This window comes from Bos javanicus, chromosome 1 (assembly GCF_032452875.1).
Source record: "Bos javanicus breed banteng chromosome 1, ARS-OSU_banteng_1.0, whole genome shotgun sequence".
Lineage (NCBI taxonomy): Eukaryota > Metazoa > Chordata > Mammalia > Artiodactyla > Bovidae > Bos > Bos javanicus.
In genome coordinates, this window is record NC_083868.1 from 22,832,490 (window position 1) to 22,855,333 (window position 22,844).

At 40.6% G+C, this 22,844-nt stretch overlaps 1 protein-coding gene across 1 annotated transcript in view; it reads left to right on the forward strand.

The window, feature by feature from the left end:
* Positions 1 to 20,771: 20,771 nt before the first annotated feature.
* LOC133254875 (putative uncharacterized protein ENSP00000383407) overlaps positions 20,772 to 22,844 on the forward strand; it is a 54,604-nt gene continuing 52,531 nt past the window's right edge. The window contains exon 1 of the mRNA XM_061429265.1: positions 20,772 to 20,870. Within this exon, the coding sequence (XP_061285249.1) occupies positions 20,847 to 20,870 (24 nt within the window). The 5' untranslated portion in view covers positions 20,772 to 20,846. The remainder of the gene's footprint in view (positions 20,871 to 22,844) is intronic.

Here is a 22,844-nt window from a genome sequence, read left to right on the forward strand (position 1 = left end):
ATAATGGACTGGACAGATCTCCTTGCAGTCCAAGGGACTCTCAAGAGTGTTCTACAACACCACAGTTCAGAAATCAATTCTTTGGTGCTCAGCCTTCTTCACAGTCCAACTCTCACATCCATACATGACCACTGGAAAATCCATAGCCCTGACTAGATGAACTTTGTTGGCAAAATGAGGTCTCTGCTTTTTAATATGCTGTCTAGGTTGGTCATACCAAAGGAGCAAGCATCTTTTAATTTCATGGCTGCAGTCACCATCTGCAGTGATTTTTGAGCCCCCCAAAATAAAGTCTTACACTGTTTCCCCATCTATTTGCCAGGAAGTGATGGGACTAGATGCCATGATCTTCATTTTCTGAATGTTGAGGTTTAAGCCAACTTTTTCACTCTCCACTTTCACTTTCATCAAGAGGCTTTTGAGTTCCTCTTCACTTTCTGCCATAAGGGTGGTGTCATCTGCATATCTGAGGTTATTGATATTTCTCCCGGCAATCTTGATTCCAGCTTGTGTTTCTTTCAGTCCAGCGTTTCTCATGATGTACTCTGCATATAAGTTAAATAAGAGGGTGACAATATACAGCCTTGACGTACTCCTTTTCCTATTTGGAACCAGTCTGTTGTTCCGTGTCCAGTTCTAACTGTTGCTTCCTGACTTGCATACGGATTTCTCAAGAGGCAGGTCAGGTGGTCTGGTCTCTCTCTCTCTCAATTTTGTACTCCCTGAGAGTACAAGCACTGTGTGCAAGAAGCAGGTGAGGTAGGGTGCCACAGGCAATAAGGGAAGAAGATGCGCTATGAAGGAAGCTTAAGACATCTGTAAGTCACTTGTAGCAGGTGGCGTCAGAGCCTCACCCACATCCTTTGTACCTCAATCAGTTCATTGTGCTCTAATGCAGATTTTGAGCTGTGACTGAGGCTTGGGTGTATCTGTAGAGGGTCATTCTGCTCACTCTAGCGGACTAGAAGTGCCAAGGAAAGTGAGGCTCTCTTCAAGAAGCAGACTGACTGGAGGTGATGTGCACCCACCCCCGCAAACCTCACCCTCCAGTGGGATAGCTCTGAGACATGAGTTTTGCTGCATTGCCCCATGTATTCCAACAGGATTAAACTTCATTCCCCCTGCCTTCCTGTCTCTGCATGAGTTCCCACTCTCTTACTGGTATTCCTTGTATTCCCAAATCAGCTATCATCATGTGAACCCTTATGTCAGGCTCTGCTGCTGGGGAATTTCCAGCCAAGGCACATGATGATAAGAAGTGCTAGGAAGGAGTCCAAAGGTTTTAGATAAAAGTAATGTTGAGATATCACACTCACAGCCAGGGATCACAGGAGGTAGAATTGGAAGAAAGTAGGGGCAACAAGACTCTTGATGAGAAGATTGCTAGAGTCTAAGGAAAGATTGTAAAGGCAGAATTAGGGCACCCGAGAGTTGGAGGGTGGAGACCAATGTGGAGACACTGGGCAGGTGTTACAGCAGTAGATGGGGAGAGAGTAGAATCAAGGCCTTGGAGGAGACTGATAGGGATTGGTCAGAGGAATAGCAGAAGGCTAGGAGAAAGGGTTGTCCATTCTAGGAGGGAAGAAGCAACCAACTATGCCAGGAGCTATGCAGAGATGGCATTGTGGTGGTTCCACTGGATTGGGAATTTGAATCATTAATGATCTTCCACAAATCCCTGTTCATAGGATGATGATGAAGGAATACTGTTTGTAGCAGATTAAAGAACAGTGGAGCTGACCAAGTGATTATAAACCAATCTTCAGAAGAATTCGGCTATAAAAATAAGGAAAAGAGAGTGGTGGTTAATGAGAAGGGGTTTAAGGTCAGAGAGGGTAGTTTTAAAATTTTTATTGGAATATAGTTGCTTTATAATGTTGTGCTAGTTTTTGCTATACAACAAAGTGAATCAGCTATAGATTTACATATATGCCCTCTTTTTTTGATTTCTTTCCTATTTAGGTCACCACAGAGCATTAAGTGGAGTTCCCTGTGCTATACAGGAGGTTCTCATTAGTAATCTATTGTATACATAGCAGTGTGTATATGCCAATCTCAGTCTCCCAATTTATCCCACCCCCCCTTTCTTCCCTTGGTATTTGTTCTTTATGTCTATGTCTCTATTTCTGCCTTGCAAATGGGTTCATCTGTACCATTTTTCTAGATTCCACACATATGCTTTAATATATGATATTTCCTTTTCTCTTTCTGACTTCACTCTGTCTGACCATCTCAAGGTCCATCCTTGTCTCTGCAAATGGCACACTTTCATTCCTTCTATGGCTGAGTAATAATCCATGGTATACAGATATATATAGCAAATCTTCTGTATTCATTCCTCTGTTTTTAAAGGCAGGGGCGGCTTACCCTGATGCATGGACTGCAATGATAGAACAAACACAGGTGAGAGGGCTGAAAGTGTATCAGTTAGCAGTGTAAGGTCTTTGCTCTGAAAGAGATGGTGCGGAGAGGGTGAATCAAGAACATAGAAGGAGATTAACCTCACATTGCCAAGTTAAAGAGAAACTGTTTACATGCCAGACACCTCAGGGGATGAAGGAAGTCAGGAAGCTGTTCTAAGACGGATGTCAGTTGTGAAATCTCCTCTTTTAACTGTTCTGATGCATTCCCGAAAGCTCATGCTCATGAAGAAAGTCACAGTGCTTGTTGCCAATGCAACGCTGTGTCTTCATCTGTGTGCTACAGAAACAGAAGGTGAATATAACCAAGGATTGAGAGTGAGGGAAGAAAGGAGTCAATTTGGCAAATGGAACTGTAACATTTATGGTGCTAGTGATTTTCAAACATTTTCAGAAGCAATGGAGAGAAGAATGAAAAGAAAATGAGTTTATTTTTTTCTAAAATGCATTTTTTTCCCTTGCTAACATCATCTAAATTTCTGTATTTTGGAAGTATAAAGACTGCACCATGTGTGTGGATTAGTACTACTCATCACCCTAGCAGTAAACAAGTAGATGAACGCTCTAAGTTTTAATAGTGTAGGTTGCTACTCTACGTCAACTTACTAAGTTCTCTAAATTCTAAGTGTGTACATGAGCACTTTTAACATCCACTCCTTCCCACCAAAAGAAAAAGAAAAGAGCTCTCAATATATATCCTAAATATAGCTCTGCATGACCTCTGTCTGCCATGTACAGACTTAGTGGGTTTTAGTTTTTCAGATCTTCTTTTTTGGTGTCTAATTTCCTAAAGTCCAAGACGGCTGTCTGGGGGCCTGAGAGCCAAGACGATGAACATGCAGATATCCAGGAAATGGTTTCCTTACAGCAACAGCTCTATTCAGCTCTGAGCATGTCCTCATTCTTGCCTGATGGGAGAGTTTCATAAACTGCAATTAGTGCTAAATTCAGACATATCGTTTCTTGCTGATGGGGGTGGTTAAGGTTAACTTCTTTAGCCTGCTTTAATTTAAAACAGGCCAGATCTAATTAAAGTCATCTCCAGATTCCAGTCGTTTGACATTTTAACTGTGTATTCTGTAGAAAAACAAAGCGTACAGATATTTTGCATATTACAGCAATGGAAAATATTTAAATCTTTTTGTTAGCATTCAAAGAAGATTTGTTTTTGTTTCTAGACAGTAATACTTTCTATTTTAGTCATTGTTTCCTCATCAGTCTGTGAAAAGAAAGCATTTTGTCTCCTCTTAAAGTTGGGGTTTTTAGCTGCTGCTGCTGCTGCTAAGTCACTCAGTCGTGTCCGACTCTTCACGACCCCATGGATGCAACCTACCAGGCTGCTCCTCCATGGGATTTTCCAGGCAGGAGTACTGGAGTGGGGTGCCATTGCTACTTTCCCACAAACTAAACCGGAGTGCCCTTGACTGACTGGCTTCTTTCTCTTAGTATCTGCTTGGCTAAAGTTTGGGTTTCCTAAACTTGGTTAAATCCCAGTGGTCCAAGTAAGATAGAAGACAAAACAATTAACCACTTAATCTAAACCATGTTAACAGTCAATCTAAGTAAGTCTAACATCCAACACTTTCACCTCCTGAACTATTGATGGAGACAAATCTATAAAGCAGCATATTGATGATGAAACAGTGCTGAGATGAGTCATTTAGGACACAAAGTAGACAGTTCAATTTCTAACAAAAAGTATTTGGAACCACTCTGGATGACTTATATTAGTCTTGTCCAATGGCTAAGATGGTAATTTGTAGTCATATCCAGCTTGCACTTCTGTAATGTTGTTTAATTATATGACATTCTCTTTTGCTTTTATATTCTACATAGTTTTGCACTTTAGTAAATGACTTTCACCAAACACATACAGGCCACTTTGTTTTTAAATTACTTTTCTTCAAGTTAACTAAAAATCCTCTGATTTGCCATAAAGGCAGTTTTGGAAGTCATTGCATTAGAAATAGAGAACTGTAAGAAATCCCAGGGAACTTCTGGTCCTGACTCTTAGAGATAGGAAACCTGAGGCCAAGAGAGGCAAAGTGAACTACCTAAACTCAAACAGCTTGTTACCAGTTGTGGCAGACCAATTGCAACATGGTTGTAATTGTTCTTGCCACTTGGCATCTACATCCATTGCCGTGTGACTTCTCAGCTGCTTCCATTAAAAGGAGGCATCTACTTGCCCACACACTAATCTGTGCTTGCATTGTAACTTCCTTTGGCTAAGGGAAGGCAGGAGAAATAAAGATGCCCATTCTACTGCAATAGATAACTAATACATAGTTTGTTCTAGTTTACTTTAAAAAAGAATGCCCAGAGTGTTCTAGAAAATCAGCAGTAGTCAGATTTTTTTCTGAACTTCCACTTCCAGGTACTTTGCAAATTTTCAAATATTTGATTTCTTTGCTTGTATATTGTGTCATTTCTTTTAGATCTTCTGTCTCACAAGGCTTTCTAAATATGTTCTTCTCTGATTTTCAGTTTTTAGGAACATCTTTGGGTGAGGTGGAATTTTTGATGGTTCTATTGGGCCTTATGCAGTGGCACAACATTTTAATCCACTTACAGCCTCCAGCACATTTATTTTTGGCAGACAGCTGATGCGGTCAGCTATGTCCATAGTAGCAGGCAAATTGCAGCAAGTGAGTAACTCTTAGTATGAATTAAAAAAAAAAAAAAAAACTTTAACCAAGGGGGAGGTCAATTTTCTGTGTTTGATAAATTTCAGTTCTTTGTTACCTGGAGCCATGCGTATTAGCATAAGACTTTATCATGTTTGAGGCCCAAATAGAATCATGTTATCTGAAAGCCTCTATCTATTTTGGATGATGTACTCATTCCTGGGCTTCCCAGGTGGCTCAGTGGTAAAGAACTGCCAGCCAATGCAGGAGATATAAGAGACGAAGATTCAATCCCTGGATCAGGAGGGCATGGCAGAATTACCTGGAGAATCCCATGGACAGAGGAGCCTGGCGGGCTACAGCCCATAGGGTCACAAAGAGTCTAACACAACTGAAGCGACTTGGCATGCACACACACACTCATTCTTACGGGAGGGTGGGGGAGAAAGGAGAAGTATGACATAATAGAATTACTATTGAACTTTATGATTAGAAATGTGAGTTCAGATTCTAGACCATCCACCTATTAGATGTGTCACTTAGAACAAATAATTTCGCTTAATAAATTTCTTTATTTTAAATTTCCAATGTACTTAGAGTTTTTTGTTCATTTGTTTTTTGAGGATAAGGTGAAGCATGTAAAGCATTTCTTAAACTGCCAACTCTAATCTCTTCTTTTGAACTCTATGCATTTTCCATTACTTATTGGACATTCTAGGTTGGATGTCCCACAACTAAAATCTCTGTTTCCAGATTGTCTACTGAAGTTTTCATTTTCTCTAGACTTCTCTAGTTCTGTCCAACAAATACTAAGATTTACCAATTGTCTAGGTTTTAAATCTCAAAATAAGTTTTTGATGCCTTTCTCTCATTTATACCTTATAAGGCATTCACTTACATGTGAGTTTATGCACCCAGAAGATACTTACTAATCACTCACTCTCTTTCTGTTGCTGCACATCCTCCTCCTTTCAGCCCCATCCCTGTGTTTCAAACCAGTTCTTGTTTCACATAACCGCTCTATTTCAAACTCTGCTCCTCAGGATTTGGCATCCTTCTTGGATCTCTCAGCCTAGACCTTGACCAGATTTTATTGATTTCTCTTAATCCTCTCACCAGTCCCAGGGTCTCTTGTCTCTGGCAAGAAAAATATCCTGTTTCTAGTCTGTGTCCCTTAGGACAACCAATAGTCAACCCCAATAGTCAGCTAATTCGGTTTGTTCCCATCTTAGGTCCTTCAGTCTATTTTTAAGAGCATGAGATTGAGAACCTGGAAAGAAGTTTAAGCTTCATCTTGGACACTATCTAGCTATGACCTTATGAAAGACATTTAACCTCCCTCTCTCTGTCCTTATTTGTAAAAATAGGCTGGTTATTTGTTAAATAACCATTAATTCAATTTGTTCCCACCCTCGAGGATCTCTGCTTTTGGAAGAAGAGAATCAGACACTCACACTGAGCATGTTACCTAATTGTAATAAATCTTTCCTCACTTATAAAATAAGAGGATACTGGCTGCAAACTGCCTCACCAGATCTTGTGAAGTGAGATGCACATATGACTGGTGCAGAAGAAGCACGTGCAACCTAAGAGTTCTTCCCAAAGACCTGGGTATAACTGTACAACACTAAATGCAACACTCCCCATCCTGCTGACAATTTAAAATAGAAGTATCTTAGACTCTAATTGGGCTCCTCTGGTGGCTCAGAAGGTAATGAATCTGCCTGCAATGCAGGAAATCTGGGTTCAGTCCCTGTGTTGGGAAGAGCTCCTGGAGGAGGGAATGGCTACCCACTCCAGTATTCCTACCTGGAGAATTCCATGGACAGAGGAGCCTGGCAGGGTCCAGACTACAGGGTCACAAAGAGTCACACAACTAAGAGACTAGCATCCTCACTTGTCTTCCCAAGTGGTGCTAGTGGTGGAGGACCACCTGCCAGTGCAGGAGGCATAGGAGCCACGGAAGCAGTAGAGAATGACATGTTTCATACAGTTTGTGTATAAAGTATGGGAGGCAGTGCAGGTAGAGAACAAAGTGAAAAGGTGAAACGCATGAAGTAAGGTTACGCAACGAAGCCAAGCAAGTAGTGACTTGTAAGAAATTAAGAGACATGAACTGTTGAAAACAGGGCAAAAGAATGTTTTAGGTATGAAGAATTACATGGGGAAATGCCTAAGAGCAAAACAAAGTGTGACGTTGGGCCACTGACATGATGAAATGGAGACGATGGCTTGCAGGGTAAGACTGTGGTGCCAGTTTCTGTAGACTTCAATTCTTGCCCTAGTAACAGAGAAATATATGTGATCCAATCTTTCCAACATTATCCAAATTTTATTTCCCCCAAACCCCCATGCCTTTTGTGTTGTTGTTAAAGTATCAGATTAGAAACTTAATGAATTTGTAAATCCTTTGATAATGTATTAAACATGATCTCTAAACCCACTTTCCGATGCATTATTTTAAACATGAAGTAATATTTGTGGAAGAAAAAACTGGCTGCATTTAAGCAATGATCCTTCCAAGGGATGTTTCCTGTGTTTTATTTATGAATATCAATTGCCTTCCTTTTCTGTGTGAATTGGGCTAGAAAATCACAAATCCAAGAAGAGGTTTTGGGTTTGTCAAATTCAGGACCTGCCTATTTTACAAATAAGAAGCAGAGAGAGAGGTTAAATGTCTCTCACAAGGTCATAGCTAGACAATGCCCAAGATGAAACTTAAACTTCTTTCCAGGTTTTCAATCTCATGCTCTTAAAAATAGATGGAAGGACTTAAGATAGCCAAGATGACATCAGAGACAAAGAGTAAAGCTGGAGTACATCCACTACCAGATAGCAAGACTTGCTCTAAAGCTATAGTAATTAAAAAAGCACAAAATTGGCACAAAGGTCAACCAATGGAATAAGATGGGATTCCAGAAACATATCCACTTGGAAACACCCCTTAATAAGTTGTTGTTTAGTTGCTAAGTTGTGTCCGACTCCTTTTCAACCTCATGGACTATAGATGGACCGGCTTCTCTGTCCATGGGATTTCCCAGGTAAGAATCCTGGAGTGGGTTGCCTTATCCTTCTCCAGGGGATCTTTCTGACCCAGATATCGAATCCACATCTCCTGCTTGGCAGCTGGATTCTTTACCACCAGCTGACCTAGGAAGGCCAGCCACCTGGCCACCTAGGAAGGCCACCTAGGAAGGCCTACATTTTTTTTTTTTTTGTATTTTTTTGTATTTGAATTATATTTTTGTATTTGAATTACCATCCTCAGTTAAGAATTTGAAGTAAGATTTGAATAAACATTTCTCAGTGTTGAAAAGGCTAAGAAACATGAAAAGAAGTTCAATGTCATTAAAACCACATTTAAAACACATATTCCAGAACAGCTAAAATTAAGAAGCTAAATTATAGCTCAATTTTTTAAAGTTGTACATGATGTTATTTCCTGAAACAAATAATTTATCATTAAGAAATCATGTAGAAAAATTTGCCTCGTTTCTTGTAGGCTAATAAAGTACTTCAAGCATCTGCTCTTGTCATCTCACCACCATAGCTCCCAACCCTTGTGTCATTATGGCACACACAGATAATGCTGATATTTATGACACCCGACACTCTACATAGCTGGAGGGGACAGGTCTGGGATCGCAAGTCCCTTGAGGCCCTGCCTGGTGGCCTGGAGGCATATCAGTATTTTTGGTTTGGCCAGCTCCAAGAAAATGCACGCTGTTTTAGCATCATTAAACAAAGCCTTGGCATAAACGCAGATACAGTCTGAGGTTTTCTGGATAATGGGACATAAAGCCTACATGAGCAAAAGGAGGAATTCATCGAGCACCCTGACAGCCCTTTTGTGGCACATATTTTCCTTGATACTAAATTTGTACCATACCAAAAGCAAAGAGATTAACAGTAAACAGCAATGAGTACTTCCTAGAGTCATGAAATCTTATGAAGGAAAAGCATTTCAATTCAGTTGGGTAAAAGGCCATATTCCAGAGTCATCAGCATCATGCAGTTCACACGGAGAGCTATTTGGGGCTAGTGACCAAGACCTTCTCTTGAAATCTCTTGGGTAGAAAATACTAGTTATATTTGCTATTACCAATCTATAACTTTGCTACTAAAGTGTTTAAAAAAATTATCAATGGAAAAAAACTGACAATTTTATTTGTATTCATAGAGCATCCTTTTAAATTAAATACATTTTCCCCATTCATTTTAGTGTTGTCAGATATTTTAAAACTCTAATTTATTCCAGTTTGCTCACAAAGTTTAAAGTTATCTTTCATTTCTTGCAGGTTTCTACAAGAGTTTGGAAAAAGATGCAAGAGACTTGAGATCATTCAATTCTATGTCATATGCTTTACTGATGAAATTGAGGGACAGAGATATCATTTATGGATTTTTCTGCCCCTGGAATGTGAAGTCAAATGGGCCTTAGGAAGCATCACTACGAACAACGCTAGTGGAGGTGATGGAATTCCAGTTGAGCTATTTCAAATCCTCAAAGATGATGCTGTGCAAGTGCTGCACTCCATATGTCAGCAAATTTGGAAAACTCAGCAGTGGCCACAGGACTGATATAAGTCAGTTTTCATTCCAATCCCAAAGAAAGGCAATGCCAAAGAGTGCTCAAACTACCACACAATTGCACTCATCTCACACGCTAGTAAAGTAATGCTCAAAATTCTCCAAGCCAGGCTTCAGCAATACATGAACTGTGAATTTCCAGATGTTCAAGCTGGTTTTAGAAAAGGCAGAGGAACCAGAGATCAAATTGCCAACATCTGCTGGATCATCGAAAAAGCAAGAGAGTTCCAGAAAAACATCTATTTCTGCTTTCTTGACTATGCCAAAGCCTTTGACTGTGTGGATCACCAGAAACTGCGGAAAATTCTGAAAGAGATAGGAGTACCAGACCATCTGACCTGCCTCTTGAGAAACCTGTATGCAGTTCAGGAAGCAACAGTTAGAACTGGACATGGGACAACAGACTGGTTCCAAATAGGAAAAGGAGTACGTCAAGTCTGTATACTGTCGCTCTGTTATTTAACTTATATGCAGAGTACATCGTGAGAAACGCTGGACTGGAAGAAGCACAAGCTGGAATCAAGTTTGCTGGGAGAAATATCAATAACCTCAGATATGCAGATGACACCACCCTTATGGCAGAAAGTGAAGAAGAACTAAAGAGCCTCTTGATGAAAGTGAAAGAGGAGAGTGAAAAAGTTGGCTTACAGCTCAACATTCAGAAAACTAAGATCATGGCATCTGGTCCCATTACTTCATGGCAAATAGATGGGGAAACAGTGGCTCACTTTTTTGGGGGGGCTCCAAAATCACTGCAGATGGTGATTGCAGCCATGAAATTAAAAGATGTTTACTCCTTGGAAGGAAAGCTACGACCAACCTAAACAGCATATTGAAAAGCAGAGACATTACTTTGTTAACAAAGTTCCATCTGTCTAGTCAAGGCTATGGTTTTTCCAGTGTTCATGTATGGATGTGAGAGTTGGACTATAAAGAAAGCTGAACACTGAAGAATTGATGCTTTTGAACTATGGTGTTGGAGAAGACTCTTGAGAGTCCCTTGGACTGCAAGGAAATCCAACCAGTCCATCCTAAAGAAAATCAGTCCTGAATATTCATTGGAAGGACTGACGCTGAAGCTGAAACTTCAGTACTTTGGGCACCTTATGAGAAGAGCTGACTCATTTGAAAAGACCCTGATGCTGGGAAAGAGTGAGGGCAGGAGGAGAAGGGTGGACAGAGGATGAGATGGTTGGATTGCATCACTGACTCAATGGACATGGATTTGGGTGAACTCTGGGAGTTGGTGATGGATAGGGAGGCCTGGCAGAGAAGGCAATGACACCCCACTCCAATACTCTTGCCTGGAAAATCCCATGGACGGAGGAGCCTTGTGGGCTGCAGTCCATGGGGTCGCAAAGAGTCGGACATGACTGAGCGACTTCCCTTTCACTTTTCACTTTCCTGCATTGGAGAAGGAAATGGCAACCCACTCCAGTGTTCTTGCCTGGAGAATCCCAGGGACAGGGGAGCCTGGTGGGCTGCCGTCTATGGGGTTGCACAGAGTCGGACACAACTGAAGTGACTCAGCAGCAGCAGGGAGGCCTGGCGTGCTGCTGTTCATGGAGTCGCAAAGAGTTGCACACGACTGAGCAACTGAACTGAACTGAACTGAACCCCTGGAATACCTTTTAAGCAACATTTTTCTTCTCTACCATATCTGCAAATAACTACTTTCTAAAATGAATCTCTTAAACTTCCTAAAAGTTTATTCTTTATAAAATTCTACTTTGGTTGCAGGAAACACTGAAAATCTTTATCAGACAAAGCTAGAAATTTCATAATTTCAAAACCAACATATTCCTGTAAACTCTTATTTAACAAATATGGTGCTCCTTAGCTGTCCCTTAGCTGGGACTCTCAAGGAGGAGAAAAGGACAAACTTTTTTTTTCCTACATTTTTTGTGTTAATCAATATAACAATGTACTTACTTGAGGACAGGTTTCTCCTTAATAAGAGCCACCTGACTAATCTTGTTAAGACATACATTGTGGGTGTGGGTCTGGTAAAACATTTCTATTGTTATTTCTAATCTTGTTAATTTAAGATATATGTTGTGGGAGTGGGTCTGGCTAAAGTATATAAGGCCTGGATAAGACTAGTGAGGGGGGCACTCTCCGTCCCCCTTCTGATGTCTAGGTCAGAAGCTTTCTCTGAACCTTTTTCACTGTAATAAAACTTCTGCCACACAAAAGCTCTGAGTGATCAAGCCTAGTCCCTGATCCCATAGCTAAATGTTTTTCTTCAGAGATCATGGATTCGACATCGTTCACCATAGGCTATCATCTTGGGGGCTCGTCCGGGATCTTCAGGACAAGGTAAGAACAATCAGAGCTCTAGCCTCTCTGCTTTCTCAGTATACACATTTTCTGCTTTATTTTACTAACTCTATGGTGTGCCAGTGTGTGTGTGAGTTATTGATAGCCTATGGGCCAAGTGTGTAGACTGAACTTCCCTTCTTTGGTGAGCTTTTCCTGGTCTCTTTGACCATTCTGTTAAAGACAAGGGCTTCCCTTGTGGCTCAACTGGTAAAGAGTCCACCTGCAATGTGGGAGACCTGGGTTCGATCCCTGGGTTGGGAAGATCTCCTGGAGAAGGGAAAGGCTACCCATTCCAGTATCGTGGCCTGGAGAATTCCAACTATAGTCCATGGGTTCGCAAAGAGTCTGACAGGACAGTGACTTTCACTTTCAACTTTCAACATCTTTGACCATTCCGTAACTGTCTGGGGAATTAGAACTACTAACCTCGTCTGTCATATCATAGATTTTGAGGGAATTTTGATCCATACCTTTACTGTGTACTTTTACTTAGACCCCAAGGTTGGGCTTCCCTGGTGACTCAGAGGGTAAAGAAACTGCCTTTAATGCCAGAGACCTGGGTTCAGTCCCTGGGATAGGAAGAGCCCCTGGAGGAGGAAATGGCAACCCACTCCACTATTATTTATTGCCTGGAGAATCCCATGGATAAAGGAACCTGGCAGGCTACAGTCCACGAGGTTGCAAATAGTAGGACATGCCTGAGCAACGAACACTATAGCTGTCCTTCAAAATCAGTCCATGAAAGTTAAGATACTTATTGTCTGTCATAAGAATATACGTACTGTAAGAGTACCCACCCCCCCTTTTCTGACTCCCTCTTTTTCCCTCTTCCTTTCCCTTTCTCTTTTCCTCCCTTTTCCTTTGATGGCTTAAAAATGGGAGAACAATGTTATCTGGGTGAATAAAGTAATAGATATGATGGTAATCCTGTCTACAGATAATTTCCAAAATGATACATACTTTATGTTCTACTACTCTAATTATGCTTCTTCAAAATCCATGACTTTATTCCTGTCCTTTGTTTATGAAATGTTAGAAATGGACTTGAAACAATAAATGATTATTTATTGAGTTAAGACATTCCTTTTCAATGAAAAGAGTGGGTAATTTATAATTACTTCAATTTAACTTAAGGAAGTACCACCTGGGGATAAGGTGGGGTCTCAGAATTGTCTGTACTATAGTTTCATGCAGTAAATTTGAATATAAGTATTAGATTTACCTCTATGTAATTTGAAAGGTTTTTCCTCTCCCTCATTCTAACTTTACCATTTTTACTGCTCTGAAATATCCATTTTTACTGCTCTGAAATATCCACCATGAGTGTCATGAGCTAGAGGAGTTTTAGATATCTTTCAGACCAGAGTTTCCCAACTGTTCTGTAGTGAGCTGCTGATACATTAAGAATGGTTACATATATGTTAATATAACACCTCCTTGGAACTTGCAGTGATCAATGGAACCTTAAGGAAACACCCATTTTTTGGTGTGTGTTCTTTAATGTGAAAAATGTTGAGAAAGGCTTAGTCTATAGGTTTTGTTTGTAGATTAAGAAGCTAAAAAATCCTCTAAATTTGAGAGACTTTGTCAGGGAGCTCCTTATTTCTAAAGCTAGGTATAAAATGATCCAGATCTTGTGGCTTCTGCTGTGATGTGTTTTGACCATGACACAGCCCTTCTTCCTTCTCTTTTAGTTTGACAGTGGAATTTAGTGGCTGCTCTTGGTACACACTGCAATTCGAAGAGGTGACCAAACTAATTCACAATAGCATTTGCTGAATTCCTCTTGCAATTCACTTTACATACATTGGTATCAATTTATGTGTGCTTCCCTGGTAGCTCAGCAGTAAAGAATTTGCCTGCAATGCAGGAGCTACAGAAGATGTGGGTTTGAGTTCTGGGTTGGGAAAATCCCTTGGAGGAGGGCATAACAACCCACTGCAGTATTCTTGCCTGGAGAATCCAGTGGACAGAGAAGACTGGCTGACTACAGTCCTGCTGCTGCTGCTGCTATGTCGCTTCAGTCGTGTCCAACTCTGTGCGACCCCATAGACGGCAGCCCACCAGGCTCCCCCGTCCCTGGGATTCTCCAGGCAAGAACACTGGAGTGGGTTGCCATTTCCTTCTCCAATGCAGGAAAGTGAAAAGTGAAAGTGAAGTCGCTCAGTCGTGTCCAACTCTTAGTAACCCCATGGACTGCAGCCTACCAGGCTCCTCCGTCCATGAGATTTTCCAGGCAAGAGTACTGGAGTGGGGTGCCATTGCAGGGTTGCAAAGAATCAGACACGACTGAAGTGACTTATCACACATGCATCAATTTAAATAAACAGATTTTAAGAAAGATCCTTTCATCACTTTTTTTTTTTAATTAAAGTGGAAATTGACATTCAGAGAAATTAAGTGACTTGTCAAAGATTTAATAGCAAGTTACTGAATTCAAATTCAGGTCTATTTGGTTCCAAAACTTGTGTCCTTTGCATACTATCGTGATAACTACCTGTTGGAATGAAAAGTAATTATCAACTTACAGAGTATAGAAATTCTATCTTCAGAGGAAATAGATAAAAAACAGTTTTTTTTTCAGCATTTGAGAAAAGAAGAATGTGAGGGGAGGCAATAGAAGGATTTGCTGTCCCCATCAGGACCTATTCTGCTCTTTGAATTAGCCATGACTTTTGGGTAGTGTCTTCATGTAACATAAAACACCTCAGAGACCTTTTTCCAAAAAAAAAAATTAAAAAGGATATTTTATTGTTTTGATTGCTTCTAAAAGATATAGGTTAGGAGAACTTCAAGTTGAGGGAAAAAGTACAGAAAGAAAAATTTTAAAGCAAAAAGAAAATATGAATGTGATATATTTTACAGCACCTAATTTTTGCAAAAGTTAATAGCAAGGAAGAAAAAGAGAAATAGAAAAAGATAGAGACAGAGAGAGTCAGACAAACAGAGGAATTAGTAGGGAGATTAAAGAAACTTGCCAGACATGACAACCGAATGTGACATGTAGTCCTTGTTTGCATCTTGACTCAAATGGAGCAAATGAAAATTATCACTGTTTTTTTAAAAAGATCATTGTGTGGCTGAGTAATACTCCATTGTGTATATGTACCACAGCTTTCTTATTCATTCATCTGCTGATGGGCATCTAGGTTGCTTCCATGTCTTGGCTATTATAAACAGTGCTGCGATGAACATTGGGGTACACGTGTCTCTTTCCCTTCTGGTTTCCTCAGTGTGTATGCCCAGCAGTGGGGTTGCTGGATCATTAAAAAGAATACATTTGAATCAGTTCTAATATCATGTATGAAACGAGTCACCAGTCCAGGTTCGATGCACGGTACTGGATGCTTGGGGCTGGTGCACTGGGACGACCCAGAGGGAGGGTAGGGGAGGGAGGAGGGAGGAGGGTTCAGGATGGGGAACGCGGGTATACCTGTGGCAGATTCATTTCGATATTTGGCAACACTAATACAATATTGTAAAGTTTAAAAATAAAATAAAAGTTAAAAAAATAAAATAAAAATCACAAGAGGAAAAAAAAAAACAATCTTGGGGGCTTCACTGGTGGCTGAGCAGTAAAAAATCTACCTGCCAATGCAGGAGACACAGGTTTGATCCCTGGGTTGGGAGGATCCCCTGGAGGAGGAAATGACAACCCACTGCAGTATTCTTGCCTACAGAATCCCAGGGACAGAGGAGCCTGGCGGGTCCCAGTCCAAGGGGTTGCAAAGAGTCAGACACGACTGAGCGACTAAAAACAAGATGAAGGTAATGGGTACAGATATGACATTGGCATATAAAACAGAGCTAAACTGAGGGAAGAAAGGAACAGAAGTTCAGCTGCACTTTTGCAAAGAGCCCGTGCCAAGACCGTGGGGCCCAGATGGGCTCCGCTAGAGAACAGACAAGCAAGCTGAGCACAGAAAACAGTCAAGTCAGAACCGAACCACGGGCCATGGTGCTGAGGATTCAAGGCCATCGAAAGTACTGGGGACGTCCTGGGACCACCACTTTCTAACACGAAAATTCAGATCTACGTACAAATGCAAAACGTTTGACTTTCGAGGAAGGGGAAAGAACAGCCTACCTCCAGCGAAATCTGGTATGAACTCTCTAGGTTAATTCCCAGCACCTGTGGTTGTTTCTTCTCCTTGGGTGGACTGGAAATGAAAAGATGTGTGTATTTAAAAGCTAAATGAACCATCAAATAAATGTAATCAGCCCCCCACCAAAAAAAAAAAAAAAAGATCATTGTGGAATTTAATTATGGAAAGTGCTTTGGCTATCTTGTCACATGACAAACCACCCCAGAACTTCGTGGCTTAAAAAAACCCAGTAATTTATTTCCTTACAATTTTGTAACTCGGTCAGCTCTCTTGAGGGACAGCTCTCTGCTCCATCTGGCATAGTTAATGTGGATCGCCAGGGACTTGGGCCTTACTCCCCAGATGGCCTTGGTCACAGGGCTAGCGTATTGGTGCTGCCTGCTAGCTTGAAGAGCAGTTGGGGCTTTCACAGGAGTCTTCAGTGTTGCTTCATGCAGGTCTCTGCATGCATAAAACAGCTGCGTTCAAAGAAGAAGGCAGGGGGAGTTGGCAGCCTCTTAAAGACAAGGCTTAGATCTAGCACAATGATGCCGCTGCCATGTTCTATGTATCAAGTTTCAGCCTCAGCTCATAGTCAAGAGATTGGAGAAGAGACTCTCTCTTTCCAAGGCAGGTGTGACACAAGGAGTATCTGACGTTATCGTGGAATAATTTTTAGGTGTAGCAATAGCCCTTAGATTATCTAAGAAAATGTCAAAAAACATTTTAGAGACACAAAGTGAAGGTATGTAGGAGTGAAATGACATTGTGTCTGGGGTTTAAAACACTTTGGCAGGAAAGAAAAATGAGAAGGATAAAACAGGGCATCTTGATGGTTTTTTGCACATAGATGATGGAAATATGAAGGGATTATTGAACTCTACTTTTGAGGATGTGTGAAAATTTCATAATGAAATTTTAAAAATATTGGCACTTGAATTAATGTTATAGCTTCTAAAAGACCTTAAAGAAGAGGCTCAAAGTCCTAGTTTCATCTGGTTTTGATTAAATTTTAATATTATATCTTCTCAAAATATACCTTAAATAATACTCCCCAAAAGTACTAACTTAAGAAAGCATGCAGAAATAGTGTAACTTACAGGGATGCCAAGGCTCTAGGGAGGATCATAAAAAAGCAGCCAAACACAGAGGGCTACTTGACACTCATGCCTATGCTGTCTAATGCCTTCATCTAAAAGTGTGAGAGCTTCATGCTTTGAGCTTGTGCATCCAGATTCAGACCTTGAAGGGAAGGGCAAGGGAACTGTGGCCTGTGGCCATGACTCTGACCTCACTGATTCTCTGCATCAGTTCAGTTCAGTTCAGTTCAGTTGCTCAGTCGTGTCCGACTCTTTGCGACCCCATGAACCGCAGCATGCCAGGCCTCCCTGTCCATCACTAACTCCCGGAGTCCACCCAAACCCATGTTCATTGAGTCAGTGATGCCATCCAACCATCTCATCCTCTGTCATCCCCTTCTCCTTCTGCCCTCAATCTTTCCCAGCATCAGGGTCTTTTCTAATGAGTCAACTCTTCACATGAAGTGGCCAAAATATTGGAGTTTCAGCTTCAACATCAGTCCTTCCAATGAACACCCAGGACTGATCTCCTTTAGAATAGACTGGTTGGATCTCCTTGCAGTCCAAGGGACTCTCAAGAGTCTTCTCCAACACTACAGTTCAAAAGCATCAATTCTTCAGTGCTCAGCTTTCTTTATAGTCCAACTCTCACATCTATATATGCCTACCGGAAAAACCATAGCCTTGACTAGATGGACCTTTGTTAACAAAGTAACGTCTCTGCTTTTTAATATGCTGTTTAGGTTGGTCGTAGCTTTCCTTCCAAGGAATAAATGTCTTTTAATTTCATGGCTGCAATCATCATCTGCAGTGATTTTGGATCCCCCAAAATAAAGTCAGCCACTGTTTCCACTGTTTCCCCATCTATTTGCCACGAAGTAATGGGACCAGATGCCATAATCTGAATGTCAAGCTTTAAGCCAACTTTTTCACTCTCCTCTTTCACTTTCATCAAGAGGCTTTTTAGTTCCTCTTCACTTTCTGCCATAAGGGTGGTGTCATCTGCATATCTGAGGTTATTGATATTTCTCCTGGCAATCTTGATTCCAGCTTGTGATTCTTCCAGCCCAGCATTTCTCATGATGTACTCTGCATATAAGTTAAATAAGCAGGGTGACCATATACAGCCTTGACATACTCCTTTTCCTATTTGGAACCGGTCTGTGGTTCCATGTCCAGTTCTAACTGTTGCTTCCTGACCTGCACACAGGTTTCTCAAGAGTCAGGTCAGGTGGTCTGGTATTCCCATCTCTTGAAGAATTTTGCCCAGTTTATTGTGATCCACACAGTCAAAGGCAATGCCCTGCATTAGTGCCAACAATTGTGAATCAACAGACCAACACTTATATGAGAAGAACAGCTCTTAGTCATGAGTAAGCAGTCTATCCTGCAGTCTATTACATGGAACTCAAAGTATTCTTAGATAATAACACTCCAAAGTAGAAGTTTACCATGCAACTCTCCAGGTATTTCTAATTAAAGGACAAGGGACAACTGTAGATGCCATTTCTAGTGGGGAACCAGAAATACATATAATTTAAAGGAAAAATAAGTCCAAGGCCAGCTGAAATAAAAGCACATTTGCAAGATCTAAATTTAACTTTGCAAGATTTCTACTTTTGGGTAAACAGTCAAAAGAATTGACATCAGGGATGCATACAGATTCGTGTATGCTCATATTCAAAGCAGCATTGTTTGCAATAGATACAAAGTAAAAGTAACCAAAGTGTCCATCAACATAAATCAATAAACAAATTGTGATACATACATCTTGGGGGGGAGGAGGGATAAATTGGGAGATGGGATTGACATTTACACACATACATAAAATAGATAAGTAACAAAGACGTACCATATACCACAGGGAACTCTACTTAATACTCCGTAGTGGCCTATATGGGAAAAGAATCTAAAAAAGTGGATATATGCATATGTATAACTGATTCCTCTTCTGCATACCTGAAACTAAGACGGCAATGTTAGTTGCTCAGTTGTGCCCAACTCTTTGCAACCCATGAACTGTAGCATACCAGGCTCCTCTTTCCATGGGATTTTCCAGGCAAGAATACTTGAGTGGTTTGCCATTTCCTTCTCCAAGGGATCTTCCCACCCCAGGGATTGAACCCGGGTCTCCTGCACTGCAGGCAGATTCTTTACCAACTGAGCTACCAAGGAAGCCCTTGTAAATCAACTATACTCCGATAAAAACGAATGAATGAATAAATAAATGAATTAATCATCTCCATTTCTGTTGAAAAATTGTGGTACATTCATCCAATGAACATTCAATTTAGTTCAGTTCAGTCACTCAGTCGTGTCCGACTCTTTGCAACCCCATGAATCACAGCACGCCAGGCGTCCCTGTCCATCATCAACTCCCGGAGTTCACTCAAACTCATGTCCATCGAGTCGGTGATGCCATCCAGCCATCTCATCCTCTATCATCCCCTTCTCCTCCTGCTCCCAGTCCTTCTCAGCATCAGGGCCTTTTGCAATGAGTCAACTCTTCGCATGAGGTGGCCAAAGTATTGGGGTTTCAGCTTCAGCATCAGTCCTTTCAATGAACACCCAGGACTGATATCCTTTAGGATGGACCGGTTGGATCTCCTTGCAGTCCAAGGGACTCTCAATTACACTAAAATAAAATTCTGATACATGCATTATGCTAGGTGAAAGAAGCTAATTACAAAAGGTAAATAGTGCATGATTTCACTTAAATGAGGTACCTGCTGCTGCTGCTAAGTCGCTTCAGTCGTGTCCGATTCTGTGCAACACCATAGACGGCAGCCCACCAGGCTCCCCTGTCCCTGAGATTCTCAAGGCAAGAACCTGGAGTGGGTTGCCATTTCCTTCTCCAATGCATGAAAGTGAAAAGTGAAAATGAAGTCGTTCAGTCATGTCTGACTTTTAGTGACCCCATGGACTGCAGCCCATCAGGCTCCTCCATCCATGGGATTTTCCAGGTAAGAGTACCTGGAGTGGGGTGCCATTGCCCTCTCTGAAATGAGGTACCTAGAATAGTGAAATTCACAGAAACAAAAAGTAGAATGGTGGTTACCAGGGGCTGGGGGGAGGGAGGAATGGAGGAGAGTTAGTGTTTAATGGGTACAGAATTCCAGTTTTATAAGACGGAAATGTTCTGGAGATCGATGGCTGTGATGTTTGCCCAATAACACGAGTATACCCAATGCCACAAAACTGTACACTTAAAAATGGTTAAAATGGGAAACTTTAAATGATGCATAATTTACCATCATAAAAAGAGTAAGGGATCCAACATTATTTTAATCAGTGGAAGAGGAAGAAGACATGGGTGATGGGGCGCACCTGGTACTGAGCTTTGAACCAGTTCTTTCAAGGGAAGGGGCTGCTTTCACGTTGGAGAATGCCATTTTTTCCAGGGTGTGCTTCATATTTTTAACTCAAATAGGCCTATGGTTGTTTCCACTGCATTTTTCTTCCAGATTTTAGGAATATTATTGTCACCATTGAAATCTGTTTACAAAGATCATGGTTAGTCTCATTCTCTCTTTTTATTAGTCAGGGCTCCTCATTAATTTAGAAAATTGTTTGTTCAACAAAGACCTGTTTCATTTGATAATGGTCTGTGAATCCCTGGGATTACGGCAAGGATTTTACTCTGGAGTAATCTCCCGGGAGCACTGTCCAAACAGCTGTGAAGCCAAGAGAGGGCACTGCGACAAGGAGCGGAAACTGAGCAAAATGAATCTTTTCTGCTTTTCGCTGGTAAGATTTTTAATACATGTACCATTTATATCCTCATTTTTATTTTATTGTCTGGAACTAGGGTCTACCCTAAACCCCCTAAGTGGTGATATTTTAGGATACATTGTAGGATTTCATAAGAAAGTCTATGTCAGAAAAATAAGGAAACATTTTCATTAAAGAACTTTAGCCAACTGTGTGCCGAGGCAAGTAATTTACAAAAGCAGCATATGTTTATCTATAACAATGATTAATTACTTAACAGTTTGATATTGAATTTCTAAGTGTGAGATGTAGATAGTCTTTTTGAGGAACTATTTTCTTCTTTTCATTATTGAGCACAAGAGTTTTTATTTTGCAAAATATGCTGCATTGGGCTTACTGGTTTTGCTTTGGGACATTCTGAGTAATCAAAATTCCTCCTTTATTGTTTGAGTAATGGATTCAGTTCAATGTTGGTTTGGTTAAACCCACCATGGAGGCAGCTTTCTGAGTTATACAGCCCTGTAAATGCAAGATACAATAGATTAATCCAGTCCTGCAGATGCGCTCATTCAAGGGAGTAGGCAGCTCTCAAATTCTTTTTTACATTATGGCTTTTTTTTCCTTTTAGCCTGAAGTGGATCAGTGGAAGTTAGCAGGTAGTCATAGATCTGGAAATATTTTATAACTCCAACCTGCAGTTGTGACCATCTGCCAATGCTAAAAATGGATTTCAAAAATAATTTTATTCATTTCTATCTGTGTTTACAGCACGGTATTATGCCTATTCATTGGTTTTTCAAGATGTCAATGGGAGATCCCTGTCATTTGAGGAAATAAAATGGTTTACTTTGATGTTTGTTTTCTTTCCAAATTGCAAATAAGATTAACATAAGTGCTAGAGATGGTGCTGACATAGTTGTAATACCTAAACAGGAGGCATTTTAAGCCAAGATATGGGATTTAATCTTAGAGCATCTTGAAAAATAAAATGCAATTGTGAGTTGTGGCAGGCTGAATCATCGAGTTCAGCTTGCCTATATACTCCTAATTTACAAAATAACCGCCAGTGCTCAACTTTGCTTTGTGCCATATAAATCTGACTGGAGAAATCCCATTCCAGGTGATTTAAGTGGTATTATGCATTTGCTTCTAGTTGCTCTAAAAGAGCTATATGTGGTTTACAGGAATATACTTCCCATGGAAATAGGCAGTGTAGCGGCAGAGCCGACCCTGTTCTGAAATCAGGCTGAATGGTGCTATAAGCAGTATGCTAATGTTTCTATAACATAGCAGAGCTCAGCATAGCATGGCATATGCTTTGTAATCCTGCTAGTAAAGACATAACCATATAATGAGTGTGATTGTCTTTCTCTGTAATATAGGGAAAGTGGCATGCCCTCAAAAAGGATTGCTTCAAAGACATGCCTCATGTACTCAGTTTAACTGCCAACTCTTTTCCATCTCTTTAAACCAGCCTTGTTCAGAAACGTATTAGCTTAGGTTTAACCATCATTAACACTGACTTATTGTGGGTAAGCATTCCAAAGTTTATATAAGGTTAAAAGTAATTTCTATAATAAGAAAATGTCCACAAGGTACTTGGTTAAAAAAAAAATTACAACTATTTTAGATATTTTTATTCCTTCTTGGGGAATAAATAAATAAAGTTATTTAGCATATGGGCTCCCAGTCAGGGTGTTGTGACACCCTACCATGCTGTTATGAGCTGTGAAAAAGGGGTGGGGTCACAGTTTTTGCCAGGAATTGGTGCGTAATTCAAAACACATTTTATCTGTGCCTATAGGAATGTGAACACATGGGGCACAGCATTTTAAAGAAGAGATTAAAAACTACTGACTTAGTGGAGAGATTGTAGAATTTAAAAATGGAAGTGTAAATAAACATATTGACCTTTAAATCTTTAAGAAATAGGTGATGCTAAATAATAAGCATCGCATAAAGATTAGCATTAGGAAAGTCAATGAATGAGTTAAACATTCTCTTAAGTGT